This window comes from Bombyx mandarina, chromosome 16 (genome assembly GCF_030267445.1).
Source record: "Bombyx mandarina strain Sakado chromosome 16, ASM3026744v2".
Lineage (NCBI taxonomy): Eukaryota > Metazoa > Arthropoda > Insecta > Lepidoptera > Bombycidae > Bombyx > Bombyx mandarina.
The window spans coordinates 7,782,541-7,805,099 of NC_143222.1; the positions used below are offsets into that span (position 1 = coordinate 7,782,541).

General features: G+C 36.1%; 1 protein-coding gene across 2 annotated transcripts; it reads right to left on the bottom strand.

The window, feature by feature from the left end:
* Positions 1-129: 129 nt before the first annotated feature.
* Positions 130-21,525, bottom strand: LOC149501307 (apyrase). 2 transcript variants are annotated; one of them, XM_089733575.1, is made up of 11 exons: positions 21,311-21,525; positions 12,130-12,352; positions 11,414-11,611; positions 10,079-10,209; positions 6,161-6,284; positions 5,642-5,768; positions 5,004-5,161; positions 3,206-3,287; positions 2,359-2,508; positions 1,942-2,084; positions 130-333 (listed from the first exon to the last, which is right to left on the bottom strand). In XM_089733575.1, the coding sequence occupies exons 1-11, from the start codon at positions 21,427-21,429 to the stop codon at positions 208-210; spliced, it is 1,581 nt and encodes a 526-aa protein (XP_089589701.1). In that variant the 5' UTR covers positions 21,430-21,525; the 3' UTR covers positions 130-207. The 2 variants fall into 2 exon arrangements, with proteins under 2 accessions (XP_089589701.1, XP_089589702.1); XM_089733576.1 differs by lacking the exon at positions 21,311-21,525 and adding an exon at positions 18,352-18,866.
* Between the last annotated feature and the right edge of the window lie 1,034 nt (positions 21,526-22,559).

Genomic DNA, 22,559 nt, shown 5'->3' on the forward strand with positions numbered 1-22,559 from the left:
AATAAACTACTTAATATTTTATGATTATATAAAGGACAACACATACAATAAAACAATACCTCTCGATCTAAGCATTTCTGCCGTTCACGCTAAGAGACGCTAAGAGACGCTACGAGAAAAAAATTACAACAATCGTGAAATGATTTATTAACAAAACTTATTTAAAACATATAGTACATATATTATAATATATTATTTCTTTTTAAACTAATGAACAATTTTTATTCTGTTACCAACATTTAAATCTATAGGGGAATGTTTTTTGATATAATCTTTTAAAACGTCTTGATCGTAACCGATAACTTTCATGTTTTTCTTCTGCTTTTTGAATATCTGGAAATGGAAACATTTTAAAAACAAAAATTATCTCACAACTCTACAACATTTTAATATTATTTTGAAATCCGTTCTTTCCAATGAATGTATGTATAGATGTTTGTAATCTTTTTTTTTTTTTTTTTTATTGCTTAGATGGTTGGACGAGCTCACAGCCCACCTGATGTTAAGTGGTTACTGGAGCCCATAGACATCTACAACGTAGACGCGCCACCCACCTTGAGATACAAGTTCTAAAGTCTCAGTATAGTTACAACATTCTGACTATTCGGTTTTTTATTGCTAACTAGCTGACCCGGCAGATTTCGTAGTGCTTCAATCGATAAATAAAAGACCTAAGCTTTTGTATAAAATAAACTTAAAACAAACAAAAGGAATCCGTCCGACGGGGGACACATCGAAGGAAAAACAAAATTGTTATTTTTATTTAATTCCGAGCATTTTCATATTTATCTACCTTTTAAGCCTTCTCTGGACTTCCATAAATAATTCAAGACCAAAATTAGCCAAATCGGTACAGCCGTTCTCGAGTTTTAGCGAGACTAACGAACAGCAATTCATTTTTATATATATATATGATTTTTATTCCCTACCTATTCGCTAGTAGCCTAAAAGCCGATTCTAGCTACGCCCTGACGGGTACTGAGTTTCTTTACGAAGTTTATTTGCTACTAATTTCATTCTTATATAACTATTATTAAAGATTATAATTATACAAAGTACACAAACACCTGATCTTATCATTGACGACACTGTACACTTTCATAATAAGATATAAAATTAATTTAATAAGATATTATTAAAACAATAATACATAATTCAATAAAAATATAAGAAGCGAATAAAAACATCATATTTTTTGCTTTAATTCACCTTGAAAATATAGTAACTTTGAATTTCTTCTACAGTTTTTATTTTTTATTTTTTATTGCTTAGATGGGTGGACGAGCTCACAGCCCACCTGGTGTTAAGTGGTCACTGGAGCCCATGGACATCTACAACGTAAATGCGCCACCCACCTTGAGATATAAGTTCTAAGATCTCAGTATAGTTACAACGGCTGCCCCACCCTTCAAACCGAAACGCATTACTGCTTCACGGCAGAAATAGGCGGGGCGGTGGTACCTACCCGTGCGGACTCACAAGAGGTCCTACCACCAGTCCAAAAATTTCTCTTTACACACGTGAACACCAGTAAATATACTGGCAGTAAATAAGTAGTTACACTGGTGGTAGCATCGATCGTAGATCTACGATCGTTGGGTGGTAGGACCTCTTGTGAGCCCGCACGGGTAGGTACCTACCACCATCCTGCCTATTTCTGCCGTGAAACAGTAATACGTTTCGGTTTGAAGGTTGGGCAGCCGTTGTAAATATATCTCTTCTATACCTCTATATCCGCCACCCACTTTGAGATATGAGTTCTAAGGTTTCAGTATAGTTACCTCAGTATAGTTACCTGAGACCTTTGAACTCATATCTCAAGGTGGGTGGCGGAATTAACGTTGAAGACGTCTATGGGCACGGCTAACCACTTAACACCAGGTGGGCTGTGAGCTCGTCCAGTCATCTAAGCAATAAAAAAAGTATTGTTTATTTACTTACCGAGTAGCCATCACCTCCGTCAGCCAAAAATCCTGGGGCAGTGACCTGGTAAAATTTGTTGATGTCCATGCTCTCTTGACCGACCTTCACTGAGTATAATCGTTTTCCTTCCCGCTTAGTCATATTATAAACTATTTCCAAACCTGCAATTCAATTCAAGTTCCTAAACTTTGACTAGGCCAATGAATAATTTTAATTAAATTACCTTAATCCAAGTTGTCTAAAGACAAAACTTAAAAACAATGATTCCTAGTTTCTAGTTCAATGATCAAGTCCGTAAAAAATACAGATTTGCTATTACTAGGAAACGACCGATTAGATTCCGTTTTATTTTTACATTATCATGTCGCAAATTTTTTGTTACTGTATATTGCCTCAAGTGGACAAGCCACATAGTTAAATTTTTAAAAAAAATACCAGAAACTTGCAGCATATTCGGAATTTCTGATGGTAGGACATCCTTTGCGCTTCCTTCGAGCAACTCGATAATATATTTTCCTTTCATTTGGAATGTTTCTATTTGATCGTAGTAAGGCAGCAGCTCGACGATGTGGCCGTGGGTGATAGCTATGAATAAAATAGTAGTTATATAAAAAAAAAAACAATACGGCTTAATCTTCTGTGTTGTGTGATATAAGCAAATATTGATTTTACACAATAGCAACATACTATTCCAACAAAATTCTTTTAAATATTATTACAATGACACCTATTATTAAGCTTGGTAAATAGCGGTACTAGCAAATAGCACAAAACCGGCACCTAAGTCGTCCTACGACCAGACCGATGACATATCAAAGTATGATAAAAACGTGGTAGTAAAATTGGAGGCGAAAGAAATCATATTTGATGAAAAGCGACATAGTGAAACAAAATAACTAGTAGTGGTTACTAAATAGTAGTGAGTACAGAACGATATTTTGTAACCTATAGATTTTAATCTAAAATATAAATAACTATCAATAACAATGTTTTTGTTTAACCTTCATTATTTTATTTGAAACCCAGTTCGTCAATATACTATATCTATATACTGTAATAAATAAAAAGTCAGAACAAGTAGATCGATAATGAATTTCTGGGAAACTTTTAAAACTCCGGATTCAAATCCTCAATACCCCTCGAACGTAAAAAATATCTGAATGAAGTTCAAACTATTGGTGCTTATGGATTTTTGAAGTTGTTAATGAATGGTTCTAATTATTATCGCCGAAATTTAAAGTTTGAAATTCCATAGCTTGTTAAGTAAAATAAATCAACTTACTTCCTTCCGGAATGTCTGAAGTAAGATACGAACATTGCGCGAATGCGATGTAACTCAAATCGGTCTTGATAGTATTCATAGCCTGAAACAAAAATTATAATCAGTACGAGTCAAGAGTATTAAACGGTAGGCAGCGGCTTGGCTCTGCCCCTGGCATTGCTGCCGTCCATGAGCGACGGTAACCACTCACCATCAGGTGCGCCGTATGCTCGCCTATACGGCAAAAAAAAAACTCGAAGCTGAAACGACAATCAATGCAATCGCTCTCACAAGTTCAATATCAATCAATATCAATACAACCAGGGATCCTCTTGTCGTCAATATAAAACTAAGACAAAATTATAGTTAGCTTCTTCGGTTTTTATTTTTTATTTTTATTGCATAGATGGGTGGACGAGCTCACAGCCCACCTGGTGTTAAGTGGTTTTACCGGAGCCCATAGACATCTACAACGTAAATACCGCCACCCACCTCGAGACATGAGTTCTACGGTCTCGGTATATTTAAAATATTCCGTGTAATAAGAAACGTAACGTATGCCTAGGTCGTCTTTAGTCGTCCGTATTCTTAGTATTTTTATATTCTGTTACTTTGTATTTAATACTTGCAATTGTGCGACTTCAATTGCTTTTGTATTAAATGTATGACTGACATCGTTGCGCGCGTGCATTCTTACACTTTACATATTAATGTCCACGGTTCCGATAATACATGGTTCTGAAAATGAATCAGCTACAAATGAGTCCACCTGATGCGATGATCAAATGCGATCATTCTTTCAAAGCCAAAAATTTTATATAAAACAACACGTGTGGCACTCAGAGACTGCCGCGGTAAAGCTATTGCATAGCATATTTTTTTATCAACTTATGCAATTATAAATCGACAATAATAATTTAATATTAAAACAACAATAAAATAAGGCCACGCTATATTTATAAACATTAACAAAAGCAAAACATTAACTGTCCCCTTCACACTCATAACCCAGACCGCGCGAGGGAGAGATGGGCAGACTTTTCATGATGTGCATGTGGCAGTGCGACGTCACGCCGCGCGCTTATTCACAAACACTACACAAGCGCAACGTGTGAATGTGTTGAACGCGAGCTACATAGTAGGCGTAGTGGGGGTGTCAGGTTATTTTCGTTACGGAATTTCTTGATTCAGTCGCCGCGCTCAAGGCCCGCGATAGAAGCTATGCAATAGCTTAAAAATTTTCAGCTTTTTGTATAACATAATCTTTGATGTACTGAATATATTAATTCCCTTGTAGGCAGATGTGTATACAGCCCACCTGAAGGTGAGTGGTTACTGTCGCTCATGGACGCCAGCAATGCAATAGTAACTCTGCAATCCTTTCATAGGAGTATTCAAGTGATGGAACCGTGGAGCACATTATCTTCGATTGTCAAAAATTTTTAACCGACAAACTAGTGTTGGCCAGTGAACTTAGTGATTTTGAAAATAAGTGTGATTTATTGTCCCGCCCGCCGCCATTAAAACAATTGTTACCAGACGAACTTACTTACAAGCACATCTACAAATACAATTAAAACAATTTAATGAAATGTGCTCATAGGCATAATATGACGTCTATGAATGTGCTATGAAAAATAAGATAACCAAAAGGTTGTAAATACCAGGTCTTAAAAAAAATATATATATATAAATCATAGGAGTATCCTCAATATGTAGACAAACGGTTTCCTTAATTGCACTACTACTTAATTACTATTTCTGCAGCAATACAATCAAGTTAACTAAATAGACCAAAATATCGTCGAAGCATACATACTTGCTCATTAAAAGCGTCTGTTGCTAAATTTCCAAGCGCACACTCCTTAGTTTGACAATTCTTGAACGGCATGTCCACTAGGGTCTCACCAATCGGCACCGCTGCGCCTTCGTGAACTTGTTTCATGTATGGTTTTAGTTTTGCCTTCATCATTGGATCTAAGAACGAAAGTCAAATGTCATTTGTCGATTGAATTCCCAAAAAATATTAAGACATTTCTATTGCCCTTGTAGGCAGACGAGGATACGACCGACGTGATGGTCATATTTTTTTTTTATTTTTTTATTGCTTAAATGGGTGGACGAGCTCACAGCCCATCCGGTGCTAAGCGATTACTGGAGCCCATACACAAATACAACGTAAATGCGCCACCCACCTTGATATATAAGTTCTAAGGTCTCAGTACAGTTACAACGGCCGCCCCGCCCTTCAAATCGAAACGCATTACTGCCACAAGGCAAAAATAGGTGGGGTGGTGGTACCTACCCGTGCGGACTCACAAGAGGTCCTACCACCATTCTATCATTTATTCTACAATATCATTCCACAATAATTTTCGCAGTACCGCGGGACAAATAGTTTCGTAACTAAATAAAACTAAATAAAAATATCCCGGAAAATAAATTAAAATCGAATACCTTCAGGAATGGATCGGTCCAAACGGATCATGCCCCCGTTCCAATCAATCATGCTACCATCGCAGTCGAAGTTCACCGTTATGTTGCCAACATATTTAGTAAAGGCAGAGGCTTGGACAACTAACACCTGAAACAATCATTATATTTTAATATTTTAATCGGTTTTACGGATTACGCTATCGCGAAAAGCGTGAAAAGCACCACGCTGTATAAAGGAATCTCCCATAGCTGTTAATACACATATACAGGGTGCTGAGCGACCGATCTCGAGGCGAAGCTTATAAATGAATCACATGAAACAATATTCATTTATTTATATACGCAAATATATTTGACGTTTTATTTAGTTACTACCTACTTTCAAAAGGAGCGAATTTTGAAATTTATATTCTTCTTTTTAACTGCATATGTGATTCCAATTATAACTGGCTCACCAAGAAAAAAGTTCTGAAGTAATAAATAATAAATACGATCGCATTGATAACCTCCTCCTTTTTTGGAGTTAGTTTAAAGGTTTACCTTTTTCTTATTGTCTTTATCACTTTCGACAATCGTAGGATAATCACGTTGAATTGATTCAGGTCTGTGCGAGTGGCCGCCAACGACAATGTTTACGTGTTCACCGAATTCTCTTGCTATGCGTCTGTATAATAAAATCAAAAAGTATTTTATTCAAGTTGCAGTTTTTAAATCGTCATGATTCACTAATACGTCAAGAAATTCAGTGCTTGCTCTCTTCCAAACATACCCGCATGTACATATTATGAACATTGCACGCAAAATTTCAATTATCACTACATAGTATAAAACAAAGTCGCTTTCTCTGTCGTCTGTATGCTTAAATCTTCAAAACTACGCAACGGATTTCGATGCGGTTTTTTTTAATAGATAGAGAGATTGAAGAGGAAGGTTTATATGTATAATAACATCCATTAAATAGTGGAGATATCAATAATAAATTAGAGTTTCCGAAGCGAAGCGTGGGCGGATCGCTAGTCATCCTATATAATTAATACAATCAACACAAATAAATATTATTAATAATATAATAATATATAGTAAATTTAATTAAGATACTTCGAACTGGAAGAAGCAGGAAAATAAGAGAAGTTAATGTTAGTTCGACCACCATTTCAAACGAGATGAAACCCAAGGAATAAGTACTACTTCTAGTAATGATAATTGTGCTGGGTGTGAGTTTTTTAACTTCTCGATCGCGTAAAAGTTAACTCAAAAACAATGCCCAAAAGTGGGCCAACTTCATGACAAAACTATTTGTACTTGAAAAACTATACCTTATTTTTTCATGTTGTTTAGTTTATGTATCAACATTTCTTTCAACCTGGCATTGTTTTACAAAAAAATAAATTACTTATTTGATAACATCATATAAGCAGAAAAAAAAGAGATTTCTCTTAAACCTGGGTGAGAATATAAAAATCGTTTTCTGAATATGAAACGATATTTCTTTGTCTATCAAATTAAGTTAAAATCATTATCACCCGACAACTTTTTTAGGGGCCCAAACACCCATAGAAAATGGGCATTGTCCTTTGTATAGAGTTGGAACAGCGGCAATCGTAGGACACTGAAGTCTCAAATATCAAAGTAGCTGCCGAATCTATACTAATAGCTTCAGTGATCTATATATTAATACGTGAAGGAAAAACTTTGTATCCCTTTTTACGAAAATTGCGCGGACGGAGGAGTATGAAATTTCCCACACTTATAGAGAATATAGGGAGTGCAAAATGTTAATATTTTTTTAAATTATGCCTACAAAATACACTAAATCAATAAAAAAAACATTACACACACTACCATGTATTTGATACACACGCGCATGCATGCTATTTATTTATTGTCAAGCTTTTGTTCTTGACGTCTGTGGTCAAATTGAGAATAGATTAAATATTGTTTGTCTTTCTTAATATTTTTCTATAGTGTAGTCTTGGCGAAATTTGTGATTATAGAAGTATAATAGTCTTTGAAAATAGAATCATAATAGTGTACAAACTTACAGTTTCAATTAATTATAGTCGAATTTCGACTACTGTGGGACCGCTAGTAATAATAGTTTTGCCACTAATTATATTTGCGTCATCTAACGGTTAGCACTTACATACATGCATATGTATCTACAGTTGCAAAATTGCCTGGACACCTTCAATTAAACCGCCCGATTAGCCTCCTCATGTCTCTAGGCAAACTGTATGAGCGTCTGCTCTACAAACGCCTCAGAGACTTCGTCTCATCCAAGGGCATTCTCATCGATGAACAATTCGGATTCCGTACAAATCACTCATGCGTTCAACAGGTGCACCCCCTCACGGAGTACATTCTTGTGGGGCTTAATCGACCAAAACCGTTATACACGGGAGCTCTCTTCTTCGACGTCGCAAAAGCGTTCGACAAAGTCTGGCACAATGGTTTGATTTTCAAACTATTCAACATGGGCGTGCCGGATAGTCTCGTGCTCATCATACGGGACTTCTTGTCGAACCGCTCTTTTCGATATCGAGTCGAGGGAACCCGCTCCTCCCCACGATCTCTCACAGCTGGAGTCCCGCAAGGCTCTGTCCTCTCACCCCTCCTATTTAGCTTATTCGTTAACGATATTCCCCGGTCGCCGCCGACCCATTTAGCTTTATTCGCCGACGACACGACTGTTTACTATTCCAGTAGAAACAAGTCCCTAATCGCGAAGAAGCTTCAGAGCGCAGCCCTAGCCCTAGGACAGTGGTTCCGAAAATGGCGCATAGACATCAAGCCAGCGAAAAGTACTGCGGTGCTATTTCAGAGGGGAAGCTCCACACGGATTTCCTCCCGGATTAGGAGGAGGAATCTCACACCCCCGATTACTCTCTTTAGACAACCCATACCCTGGGCCAGGAAGGTCAAGTACCTGGGCGTTACCCTGGATGCATCGATGACATTCCGCCCGCATATAAAATCAGTCCGTGACCGTGCCGCGTTTATTCTCGGTAGACTCTACCCCATGATCTGTAAGCGGAGTAAAATGTCCCTTCGGAACAAGGTGACACTTTACAAAACTTGCATTAGGCCCGTCATGACTTACGCGAGTGTGGTGTTCGCTCACGCGGCCCGCACACACGTAGACACCCTCCAATCTTTACAATCCCGCTTTTGCAGGTTAGCCGTCGGAGCTCCGTGGTTCGTGAGGAACGTTGACCTACACGACGACCTGGGCCTCGAATCTATCCAGAAATACATGAAGTCAGCGTCGGAACGGTACTTCGATAAGGCTATGCGTCATGATAATCGCCTTATCGTTGCCGCCGCTGACTACTCCCCAAATCCTGATCACGCAGCAGCCAGTCACCGTCGACGCCCTAGACACGTCCTTACGGATCCCTCAGATCCAATAACCTTTGCACTAGACGCCTTCAGCTCTAGGAGCAGGCTTAGGGACCTCGGTAACCGTACTTGTCGAACTCGACAAAGAGTTCGCCGTGCAACCTAACCCATGAATCAGCTCGCTGAGTTTCTCGCCGGATCTTCTCAGCGGGTCGCGATTCCGATCCGGTAGTAGATTCATTCGCGAAGCAGCTACTCTTGAGCTGTTAGGTCTCCTTCGGAGGCGCTCGGGTAGCTGTTAGCAAATCCCACCTCTCCTGGCTGAGCCTTTGCTCGCCCACGTGTCCTGGTGAAACTGGAAAGGCCTCCGGGCCACCAGTAATCTTTCAATCATAAAAAAAAAAACCTTCATTTAAATAAAGCTGTGACATATTTAAGTATAGTTTACAAAAACTAAACTAGATGGCGTTGGTAGTCTTATTCTTTACATAGTAACAACCCAAAATGAATGTATTGTAAGTGTATGTAATAAATGTATGATAAGTGTGTTTTATTTACCAACTATCGTTTCGTTTTAAATAATGAAATCTTAAAGCTAATTCAATCAAACGACTATCAGTGGACGTCTGTGGACTGAGATCATGTTATTACCTAATTCGTTGCCTAAATGACCTTTGATAGGTTCAAATGATTTCGTAAAAGAAGGTTGTGTTATATATTATGTTATTGAGTATATGGATTTTATTTTGTATTGTGTATGTAAAAAGACACTATATTCATCGTACTTTTTAGGTTCGTGTTTTTTTTCCATATTATTATCTTGTCTTCGTGAAATAGCACTCTGTTAACGCGGAGATTCAAATTATCTCATCATGTGTTTGAGGGGCCTGTTTTTTCCTACACTAGATGATTGATTACCGATATCGATTGATATCAATCACAAGAAACAAAGACAAAAGGCCACAGTCTAAGTCGTAGGGTAACATTTGTGTCCTTCAAACGTGTTACTGCATTTATTGTGGTTTGCTGTTGTACCTTGTGCGGTCTTATAATACATCCCACCACCAATAAAAATGTAACAAGTAAACGTTTGGAAACATAATTAAAATAGGTACTTACTTATCCACATCGTATCCGCAATGAGATAAAACAATAATAAAATCAACGCCTTCCTTTTTAAGTTCAGCAATCTCTCTCTCAATCGTCTCGTACGGGTCCAAAAACTTTGCTTTTCCGGTAATAGAAAATAGCTAAAATCAAATTAATAATTCAATTTGATTTTCGATTTTATAATAGTTAATAGTGTGGCCTAAAATAGTAGCGTCCCATTTTCTTCACACAGTTTTTGAAAACGACTAAGGAATCTATCGGAGATTAAGCTACAGCGTTATAAAGGCAAACTTTGTACGCCTTTAAGCTTTTGCGTTCAATTTATTGAATTAGATTTTTTTTTTTTTTTTATTGCGTAGATGGGTGGACGAGCTCACATCCCACCTGATGTTAAGTGGTTACTGGAGCCCATAGACATCTACAACGTAGACGCGCCACCCACCTTGAGATACAAGTTCTAAAATCTCAGTATAGTTACAACGGCTACCCCACCCTTCAAACCGAAACGCATTACTGCTTCACGGCAGAAATAAGCAGGGCGGTGGTACCTATCCGCGCGGACTCACAAGAGGTCCTACCACCAGTAATTACGCAAATTATAATTTTGCGGGTTTGATTTTTATTACACGATGTTATTCCTTCACCGTGGAAGTCAATCGTGAACATTTGTTGAGTACATATTTCATTAGAAAAATTGGTACCCGCCTGCGGGATTCGAACACCGGTGCATCGCTTCAACACGAATGCACCGGACGTCTTATCCTTTAGGCCACGACGACGACGATGGGTAGTTGAACTAACAATACATATGATATCGAATGCTTTCGAGAAATTAAACTCTGTAATTAGTCTTATTACCTCTGACGTTATTCCCTTTGCACTACGAGACATACTTCTTCAAAGCTTTACTAGAGCATTTCACCTTGTCCAACGCATCAATTTTTTTATTTTATTGAAGTATTACTGGTGGCCCAGAGAACTTTCCAGTTTCACCAGGATAGGTGTGCGAGCAAAGGCTTAGCCAGAAGGGGTGGGATTTGCTAACAGCTGTCCGAGCGCCTCCGAAGGAGACCTAACATCTCATAAGCAACCGCTTCGCGAATGAATCTACTACCGGATCGGAATCGCGATCCGCTGAGAAGATCCGGCGAGAAACTCAGCGGGCTGATGCATAGGTTAGGTTGCACGTCGACCTCTTTGTCGAGTTCGACGAGTTTGGTTATTGGCGTCCCTAAACCTGCTCCTAATGTTAGAGCTGAAGGCAAAGTTTATTGGATCTGATGGTTCCGTAAGGACATGGAAACGTTTGTAACACTTGTATTATAAAGTGTTTCTGTCACTTACCTGAGTGTCTGTAGTAATCAGGCCAATAACTCCAATCTTTTTGCCATCCCGTTCGATGATAGCATGAGACTTAAACTTATCTTTCAATATGGGTTCGTTGCTAGCATCCATATTTGCAGCTAGAGCCGGTGCTTTTAAGGCAGCCAAATAAGGAGCCAGACCTTCGGGTCCATCGTCAAAATCGTGGTTTCCTATGGCCTGAAATAAATTATCTCATAAGAAGTCGTCGTGGCCTAAAGGATACGACGTCCGCTGCATTCGTGTTGAGCGATGCACCGGTGTGCGAATCCCAGGCGGGTGCCAATTTTTCTAATGAAATACGTACTCGCTTTATTTATTAATTCACAAATTTAACACAAAAAACCACAACTATAATAATATGTTATAAATTAATCCCATTCTCTAGAAACTAAAATCAACGTAACAGTCAATCTTGACTTTGGTCGTCTAAATTGGACGGGTAGACGAGCTCACAGCCCACCTGGTGTTAAATGGTTACTGGAGCCTATAGACATCTACAACGTAAATGCGCCACCCACCTTGAGACACAAGTTCTAAGGTTTTAGTATAGTTACAACGGCTGCCCCGCCCTACGAATTGAAACGCGCTACTGCTTCACGGCAGAAATAGGTGGGGTGGTGGTACCTACCCGTGCGGACTCACAAGAAGTCCTACCACCAGTAAAGAAGTACATAATAAGGTAACGGGAAGCTTACGTGAGCATCGATCGGCAAGAAGTTCATGAACTCTTCAACGATTCCCCACTTGAGTTCCGTGTACCAGAACGTACCCTGGAAACTATCCCCAGCTTCTAATAGCAAAGCGTTGGGTTTCTCTTCTTTCAACTTATTAATTATATAGTAAAGCCTAGGATATCCTCCTAGACAGTGGCTGTTGTTTGTTCGACAAATAGGAGAGTCTAAAGAAGTCTCTTCAAATCTGAAAAAAGAGAATTTAAACATAATTAAAACATATAGTCTAGAAAAATACAACGCGCCCTTTCTGCAATAAGACTTAAATTAAAACTAGAAGATCTAATATGATAATAATATATAATCTGTCTGACTATAGTATTTCCTTCGGTTTTCGCGAGCTGTAAACATAACAACTACTTTTAAATGTAACTATCTCTCTTTTTTTTTATTGCCCTTGTAGGCAAACGAGCATACGGCCCACCTGATGGTAAGTGGTTACCGTCGCCCATGGACATCAGCAATGCCAGGGGCAGAGCCAAGCCGCTGAGCTCATTCCATAGCCGGATGGTACGTGGCAAAAAAGACCTCTGGAAACACACTGTAATCTATTAGTCGAGCCACATCTACTTCTATATCATTCATCTTCCGTTGTTTTGTTGTCTAAGACAATCTTCTCCCTATATAAAAAATCTCGAGGAACGAGTTTGCTAATTTTGTCAATAACAATTACAATAGACATGCGAGTATTTACTGATTCAATATCTATATTCAACGATAAGTCAATAAAATATTCTCGTACTTAAACACTAGTACCGATTTATTGGTTCTCTTAATATTTATTAGTTCGCTTTTGTTCAACACGTGTTGAGATTACGCGCTATTTATATTCTCCTATAAATTCTATAAACAAATAAACGAAACAATAGCAAAAGCGCTTTCCCGAATATCTGCGGCACTTCAAACATAAAATTAGTTTAAAAAACTTCACTCTTATCTATTTATGTATTTCTTTTCCTTTAAGTCTCATCGGCCTAGATTGCTTTATCAAATAGGAACGGAAATATAATAAACGTTACATTAATAAGATTAACAATCGTTTAAAAAACTTATCCTCAAAGCTTACTTCAATCTCTATAAACCGACGGCCTCAAAAATAGTGAGGTTTTTTAAAGAGCATAATATCGAGAATATTAAAATTATTACAGACTAATTGTTATCTACGGCTTCACCGTGTACACGTCTTTGAGGGAAACTCTCAACGTAGTTTCCCGTGAAAAGGAGATATTCGTGGGGTAAAAGATAACCTATACCACTCTCCTGATCTAAAACTATATATATGTTTTATCATGCCCGATCGTTTTTTTGTGAAAGAAGGACAAACAAAGACACTTCACTTATATATTTAAAAAAATATATATTCACAGGGCCGGATTTAGAGGCCCAAAGGCCTCGGGGCAGCAAAGGAACGGAGGCCCCCTGACCCCAAATAATTTTACAATCAATAAAATGAATATTTTCGTCAGTTGAGTTTTCCAATAAATAATTAATTGTGAAACCATGTAGATTCTCTTAGCATTTAACAAACATATTATACATAAATATAATCAGACACAAGAATTATTTGAAATTAAATTTCGGAGGAAGGAAAAAATGTTTCTTTACTATGAGTAATGTTTACTTGTCGGAATTTTAAAGATTTTTTTCCAAAGTCTCTATTGTGGAGGCCCTCTGTTTGTAGAAGCCGGTTTGCGCTCCCCTAGAAGTGGCCCTGCTTGTTCAAATTTTAATACTATAAAATAAAATATCTGTTTGTATTCTTAACGTCTATTGCAACGAAAAAATTCACAGCCTGAACGTCTCAAAATGGATTAGATGTAGCTAAACAAATGAATAGAATAGTATAGACATAATAATATATTATATGTACACAGGCGAACCTAATAAAAGTGCGATTTATTAATTTTTAAACTTAAAAAGAGAAATAAAATTAGAAATTATTTTATAACTGTTTGCGTAAACTTAGTGGCCATACGGCTTATTAATTTCTAACACATTCAGTTAAAGTTCGACGAACCTACAAATACATCAATAATATTCACACCCAAATTCTTAATTTGTTTTACTCTAAATTTATTATCAGTAAGCCGATAAGCCGAATAAAATGTAGGGCCACTTTCGGTGTTTGATTTTTTTTTAAATGATAAGTTCCCGAACTCTATTAAGCTTTTTATGTTTTATTTATCTCTTTTCTTGTTATTAATTTATAGAGTTGCTGACCCAGATAATCATTTTACAGAGTGAATTGAAAATCTTATTATTAGTTCTATATTAATAATAATTTTTTTTTTGTATGTAAGTTTTGTTTTGTTAAAAGTAATGATTATAAAGTGTCGAAAGCCACTTTGAATCATTTTTATCTAGATTTTTCCACGATACGAGAAATACAAAATCCACGATATCAAACCATAAACAGGTAATTAATTAAATTAAATTAATATCATTTCAACTTTAGAATTAATTTGCTCATCCCCGGGTATCAAATATAATAAACTAGCGACCCGTCCTCGCTTCGCTTCGGAAACTGTAATTTATTATTGATTTCTCCACTATTTAATGGATGTTATTACACATATAAACCTTCCTCTTCAATCACTCTATCTAAAAAAAACCGCATCAAAATCCGTTGCGTAGTTTTAAAGATTTAAGCATACATAGAGAAAGCGACTTTGTTTTATACTATGTAGTGAAAAATAAATAAAAACATCAAAAAAATTATATCTAATGAGTTTAAAGTTCATTGACGCAATCGACAAACTTTAATAGTAACTTTAAGACTTTCGCGTTCCAAAAACAAGAATCAAGGAAAAAGGGTCTTGTTGACTTCTGAGGCTTTTTTATGTTACTCTAACTATGGTAACGTTAACATTTTATATGTTATTGTGGAAACCAACTTGAAAGACAACCAATAGTTAATAATATTTAAAAGAAGCACTGAACAAAAGTCTAAATCCTAGTCCGTATACGAAATAAAGAGTCTTACGTTATTAAAAATAACCTATACTAATATTATAAAGCTGAAGAGTTTATTTGTTTGAACGCGGTAATCTCAGGAACTACTTTTTTTTTTTTTTTTTACCACAGGAGAAAATCCCCACCCGCACGGCAGGTGGGGTATGTGGGAGTCGAACCTCACTAAAAACTCCTGCCGCTCATAGCCGGCGCCCTACCCCGGACCGGGCGGAAACCCAGTCGGAGCTATTGAGACGGCGGGACAGGGTTTACTACTGGACCGATTTGAAAAATTCTTTCAGTGTTAGATATAACATTACGTTAAGACCAATACAAGTGGAGCATAAATAGCTCCTTAACATTCTATAATTCAAAAATATTTTCGCTTTCTACGTAAATAAAGTGGGGGGTAAAACTTAGCATTATGGCAAAGTAATTATTCCACGCGGACGGAGTCACGGGCAAAAGCTAGTTAAAAATAAAAATATTCTATTTCCATCTAAATATTGCGTGATAAATTTAAAAATATTAACGATGTGACGTGGGACGTGGAATGCGGGAATTACTGAGAACTGCATAATATATAAAAATAACAATATTATTCATTCATCGCATTATAATTATAGTGAACAATACGGGAAGATCTTCTAGTATTATTGCGATATCATTTACTAGCGATCCGCCCTCGCTTCGCTTCGGAAACATTAAAACACACATGAAACCAAAAAAAAAAAATTAAAAAAAAAAAAAAAAAAGTAGCCTATGTTCATCAGGGACAATGTCGGCTTCTAATGGAAAAAGAATTTTTCAAATCGGTCCAGTAGTTTCGGAGCCTATTCGAAACAAACAAACAAACAAATCTTTCCTCTTTATAATATTAGTATAGACAATATTCCTGTGATAATAGACGTCCGATGAAAAAAATAATCAGAATTTCTTCCAATTGTTTATTTGGCACACATTTATATCTATGCCAAAAAAATATTCTAACGTAGTTCAGTTTTTTTTTCTGCTAAGTTTTGTTTTATGATAACAGCCGCGAACACCCACGAATACAATATTAACATCATAACAAATTAAGATAAGGACAAATAAGTGACATATTACATAATAATTATATTTCCAAACAAATATTAAGTTAATATCAATTTAACAAGGTATTACAACTTACATAATATCTAATCAGAAATTTCACACTTTAATGACTTTTAAAATAAACTAATCCTATCAAATTTTAATGAGTGCAGATTTATGTAGCATTCGCTTATCTTAATGTCAATATTTTAAAAAACAAAGAGTAATTTGATTTAAATAATGTTGTGAATTAATTTCAACATCATGAGCCCATTCATGAGAGGGAATTCGTGATGTTTCCTTATCTCCTATTCGACTTCTGTATTTTTTTATTTTTTTTATTGCTTAGATAGTTGGACGAGCTCACAGTTCACCTGGTGTTAAGTGGTTACTGGACCCATAGACATCTACGACGTAAATGCGCCACCCGCCTTGAGATATCAGTTCTAAGGTCTCAGTATAGTTACAACGGCTGCCCCACCCTTCAAACCGAAACGCATTACTGCTTCACGGCAGGAATAGGTAAGGTGGTGGTACCTACCCGTGCGGACTCACAAGAGGTCCTACCACCAGTGTATTCTTTTTTATCATTTCTGTTCACTGCCGTCCATATACGTCGGCAATATTAGGGGCACAGGCACTTAAGAACTTAAGCGTTTGTTTGAAAAGAAACACGGCACAGCGTCCGGCAAATACTTACAGAGGGGGTTCGTTTCACATGTCTTAACTGATCCAAGCCAGCAAACATATAATAGAAATTTTATCAACTGTTAGCACTAAGGCGTATCCTAAGCCTGCGAAGCGTTCGCTCACGCTTACGGGGATAGGACAGGAAAGAATATGGGACCTTATGCAATGCAATCGTCGTGGCCTAATAAGACGCTTCTTCAAAGTTGGTTCACAATCTGAAATATATACATATATAGGCTCCATATATATAATATATATAGGCCATCCATATATATATATAGGCCTCCAAATATATACATAGGCATCCATATATATAATATATAGGCCATCCATATATATATATATAGGCCTCCATATATATAGGCATAGAAGGTCTAATAACCATTAACATTTTTGCTGTGAACGCTGATATTATTCTACGGTAGAAAAACATCCGCCCAATAAAGATATTATTTCCAGAAAAGTCGTTTAAATGTCCAGACCATACTGGTAAGTACGAAGTTCATTCACCTCGGACTCGATAAAAAAGCGCGTATCAAAAAAACTGATTACATATTTACGTAACTTATTTTTATAAATTCAGTCATATTTTTGAACAGAGAAAAAAAAACAAGTATTAAAAATAATAAAAGTGGAACTTATTTTGTTACATGCGAGTAGGAGGCGTCGTAAATATATAATTTATAAAACTAAATACTAAGTCAATTTATTACACCATATTTTTTGTTAGCAAAAGTTAGTATGAAAATGATAATAATAATAAAATAAAAAGCCTTTTATTTCGTACAAGCGACATAAAAAAGTGACAAAAACAAAAAATTAATGCAATTCTTAACTAATAAAATTAAATAATGTATCTGTTGTGTAATATTAGGTATTATTTCCCACTTGCAAGAACCCCTCCTCGGGTAAAGGCCTCCTCCAAGCCAATCTTCTCTGGATTGCGCAAATTGCAGTATGAAAATTAGTAGTAGTTAAATTACATAGCAGGAAGATTTAGCATAGTCGTGAGGTTATTTTTCTCATGTTGCCATTATTATTTTACCATTGTCATTACTATTATTTTATGGTAAGAAATATGTATAAAGGTTTTTCTATTTTATTTGTTGATAATAAATACAATGTATTAGTCTCATTTTAGAGTCGCTTTTCCCTATACATTCGGTTTCAAATCACAATAGCAATAAAAAGTATTCGCTTCAATAGAATATGCAATTTCGAAAAGGGCACATCTCTGATAAAGTAAAATTTTCAGGAAATGAAAAATACTGAAATTATTTTCTAAAGCAGTGTAAAATTTAAAATATTTACTTTTGAGATTTATTTTCGTTAATTAGCAATTCAAAATTACTGAAATTATTATAAAATGGGTGTAGGTAAGCCTCAAAACTACATGTACAGTCAAACCTGGATAAGCGAGAGTTCAAGGGAGCACAATCTCTTTCATGCTTATAGAGGTTTCTCACTAACCCGAGTTTCTCGCTAATGCTCCCTTCCGGATTTTCCGGATTCAAACGCATTCACTATTTCAAGTTTATCACTTAATGACAGTACTTTAATTTTCCATTTCGACATGATGCAGAACAGAATTTTCCTTCGCAATTGATTAACGATAAACTGAGTAATTCCTACAAACAGGACAGTAAATCGAAAAGAATGCGATAAATTAACGTTATTTAGTTCCACGAAAGTTAAGAATGAGTCATAAAACAGCAGATGTTAAATTTGTAATTTGTTTTGTCATTTAATTTTGTTCCTCGTAAATAATATAGATAAATAAAGCTCGACTGTCGCTTATAGAGGTATACATAAGTAGCAGTCTCACTTACGGAGGTCCATGAGGGAAAAACCACTCTCTCTTACCAAGGTTTCTGTTTCTCGCTAATAGAGGTTTTGGGAGCTTAAAATGACGGGTCCTGGCTATTACTCTCACTTATAGAGTTGTCTCACTTATCCAGTTCTGCCTTACCCAGGTTTGACTGTATATGAAAATACGTATTTGACAAAATATGCGACATGTGCCCTTTTCGAAATCGCATAAAAGGTTTTTTTAGAAAACTTTCCCGGAGTGCGAATAACTAATGTATCAAGTTTCATCACCATCTTTGGCTTAGTGGACAAACGTAGTAGTACTCATTTTTATTTAAAGAAGATCGATAAAAATTCAACGGCTCCATGTTAAGATTTCTTTACAAATACCAGAAAGCATATACATACGTCACAAAAACAAAATTCCCCGGACATCGTATATTTGTTTTAGTAAATGGATACATACTTTGAAACCAGACCGATTGTGACGCGGTCATTAATCACGAAATGAACTAAGACAAACAGGAAATGTACGTTAGTAATTTTCTTTCACTGTCTATCCGTAACCTAAGGGGATATTGCAGCTACGCGCGGAAGGGTAGGCGAGCTCACGGGCTCAACCTGAGAAAATTTGCTAATACTAGCCCTAGCAAGAGCAGTGGTTTGTAGAATCTACCAGCGGATCGAAATTACGACCCACTGAGAAGGTCCGGCGATAAATTCAGTGGGTTGTTTTTTATTTTTTTTATTGCCTTTGTAGGGAGACGAGCATACGGCACAACTGATGGCGAGTGGTTACCGGCGCCCATGGACTTCAGCAATGCCAGGGGCAGAGCCAAGCCGCTGCCAACCGGCTGTGTCTATAAGTTACTTCGCTCGTCGAACTCTTCGTCGCGATCTACGAAGAACGTTTGTATAATCAACAACAGATAAATGAACTTTTGTGTGTCGTATTCTTTCGTGTATTACCACGTCTTGAGAAACTCAAGAAATCGTTTTATGGAACATTTCAAATTAAGCCAGTATTCGGTTGACAGTATGACGCTGCGAAGCGGAACTTAGTTGCACTTGTATCCACTGGTCATTAACTTAATATTTTTCTTGTTGTCGATATTCGATCATAATCACTGATACCTCAAGATTTATGTTTGTTTAATGTATAAATTGGCTCTTTTTCGTAAACATAGAAAATATGTTTTTTTTTTAATTTCACTAATGCACGTTATTAATTTGAATATTTGTTTTACAGTACCTATTCATAAACTATCTAAACTATATTTATGGTATAGAGACGTGCTCGCTCTTTTGGGAACCGGCTTTAATTGGATGATCAAAGTTTTGACATTCAACATTTTTCCTTTTAAGATCAGAATTGTATTTTTTAAAGATCAAATCGATCAAGAAAATAGTTGATGAATGTCGTATTTAATTGATTCTTTAAATGTCAATTTGTGTGCATAAAATACGTTCCAAATTTCGTAACGAAATGTATGATTGCTCATCGGCAAAAAGAGGAAAAATCTATAGTTAATTAATATTATAAAGCTGAAGAGTTTGTTTGTTTGAACGCGCTAATCTCAGGAACTACCGGTCCGATTTCAAAAAATATTTCAGTGTTAGATAGCCCATTTATCGAGGAAGGCTATAGGCTACATCACGCTAAGACCAATACAAGTGGAGCACCAATAAAGAATGTTTCAACATCGGGGTATTTTTCCCTTTTGAGAGCTTCCGCTGCGTGCGCTGCAGAAACGGTTAAAATTTCGCTAAAATAATGTATGACAGAATTGTTCCCCTTTAAAAGATATAAAAAAAAGTCCGCGACAGCATATGGCTATATGTTAAGGTTGGCTCACTATAACGTTTTTTATGCTAACCAAATTTGTTCTAAAATAAATCATTCTTTGTGAACTATTCCACGCGCACGAAGTCGCGGGCAAAAGCTAGTATGATAGTAACGTCGCGTTTGGTTTATATACAATACATCCTACCGTCAGTCATTACCCTAAAAGGAATGGATTTTAATTTTATAACAATATTATTCCTCAATAGTATCGGAGGAGTCGTTCGTGGACACTGGACACGACTTAAGTACGTATTTCCTTAGAAATTCATTCGCCTGCCTGCCTCCGGAGAGTTGAACACCTGTATATTCGAATATTTTTATAATATACGTGTATAGCTATACACTGGTCGTAGGCCACTGCGATGTAGCAAATATGCTTGATGTATCATTTTGAAAACTATTAATACTATATTAGTATCATATTGATCGATGAAATATCGGTTATAATTTAAATGATTCATTAGGATTATCATGGGAAAACGCCTACAACGCAGAAATGCAAACCCTAAAATGACAAAATAATACTAGAGAGATTATAGAATTATAGGAATTATAGGATTATTGATTATAGAAGAGATTATAGTTAACTTAATGACTAACACTTTATTTGATGTTTTGTGATATGTCGTTCGTCAGAAAGCTTAGCTGTTCCTCATACAATGCTATACAATATAGATAAGCGACTATGACTATACACCACCAGCTTAGTATTGTTGTCGACATTTAAGGGCGACGTAACAAAAAGGTTCTATCATTAAAAAAAATAACTCTTACCTCGCATGAAAGTCGTTGAAATGGATCAAATCCAACGAAAACGGTCCCTTGCATTTTATACTCGAATTCTCTACGGACCCGAAATAAAAAATCAATGATATCGTAAAATATCTTAACATTTTGAGAGGTTTTGTTTTTTCTTTCTTTTTTTTTTCTTTTCTCTATCGACGAGTACCGCGAATAAGGACCAAATCTCAAATGATGCTAAAGCTAATAATCTACATCATACGAGCTTGTAATATGTCGCGGATACTAAAAAAAAAAACTTCAGACGTTAGGGTCAAGTCATACTGTTATCGGAAAGTTATCTTCGTAGAAAATAAGTTTGTGGTCCAGCGCTTTCATGGGTGTTTTTCGGACCTATAGTCACAGGTTCGATATTGGATGTAGATACTGTTGATTTTTTTCAAATAAACAATCTGTATTGAGTTATTATTTTTTTAAATAAAATTATTCTGTGTAATGTTGATATATATTATTTAGGGGTGATAAGGCGACCTGTGAGTCAGTACATGTAAGTACCACCACCACCCCGCCTATTTTCGGTTTGGCGACTGGGACAGGCGTTGTATTATAAAATTAAGACTTACAGCTCATGTCTCAAGGTGAGTGATGGCATTTACATTATTGATGTCTATGGGCTTCGGTAACCCCTCAAAAACAGGAGGCTCGTGAGCTCGTTCAATTAAAAAACTAATTAAAAGTTCATATTTATTTATTCTCATTTTTATTCCATTCGAATCAACTTAAAATATGCTATAGGAATTATTCGGAACGCAACAAAAATAAGACTAAAATAAAGAATAGTTTAAAAAAACTAACAAAATACGCTTTTATAGAAAATCCAACTAAAGAATAGAAAATAAATTTTAATAAATTTGAATTAAAAATAGTGTAAGAAAAAATTATTTATTGTAAAAAAGCGTGGGGTGCTTTTCTGGATATTATCAAAAGCACCCTTCTACTCATATCTGTTCATAAAATATTTATAACTCTGATACCACGCACGCTTTTTTTTACAATAAAATCATTTTTTCTTACACTATTTTTAATTCAAATTTATTAAAATTTATTTTCTGTTTTTTAGTTGGATTTTCTATAAAAGCGTATTTTGTTAGTTTTTTTAAGTTATTATTTATTTTTCATTTTTTAGTTGAATTTCAATTTTTTCAATTTTTTTTTGCATTTTTTTTTATATTGAATTGTCATCGGTCCTTAAAAGTATACCAAATTTCGAGTTAGTGCGACG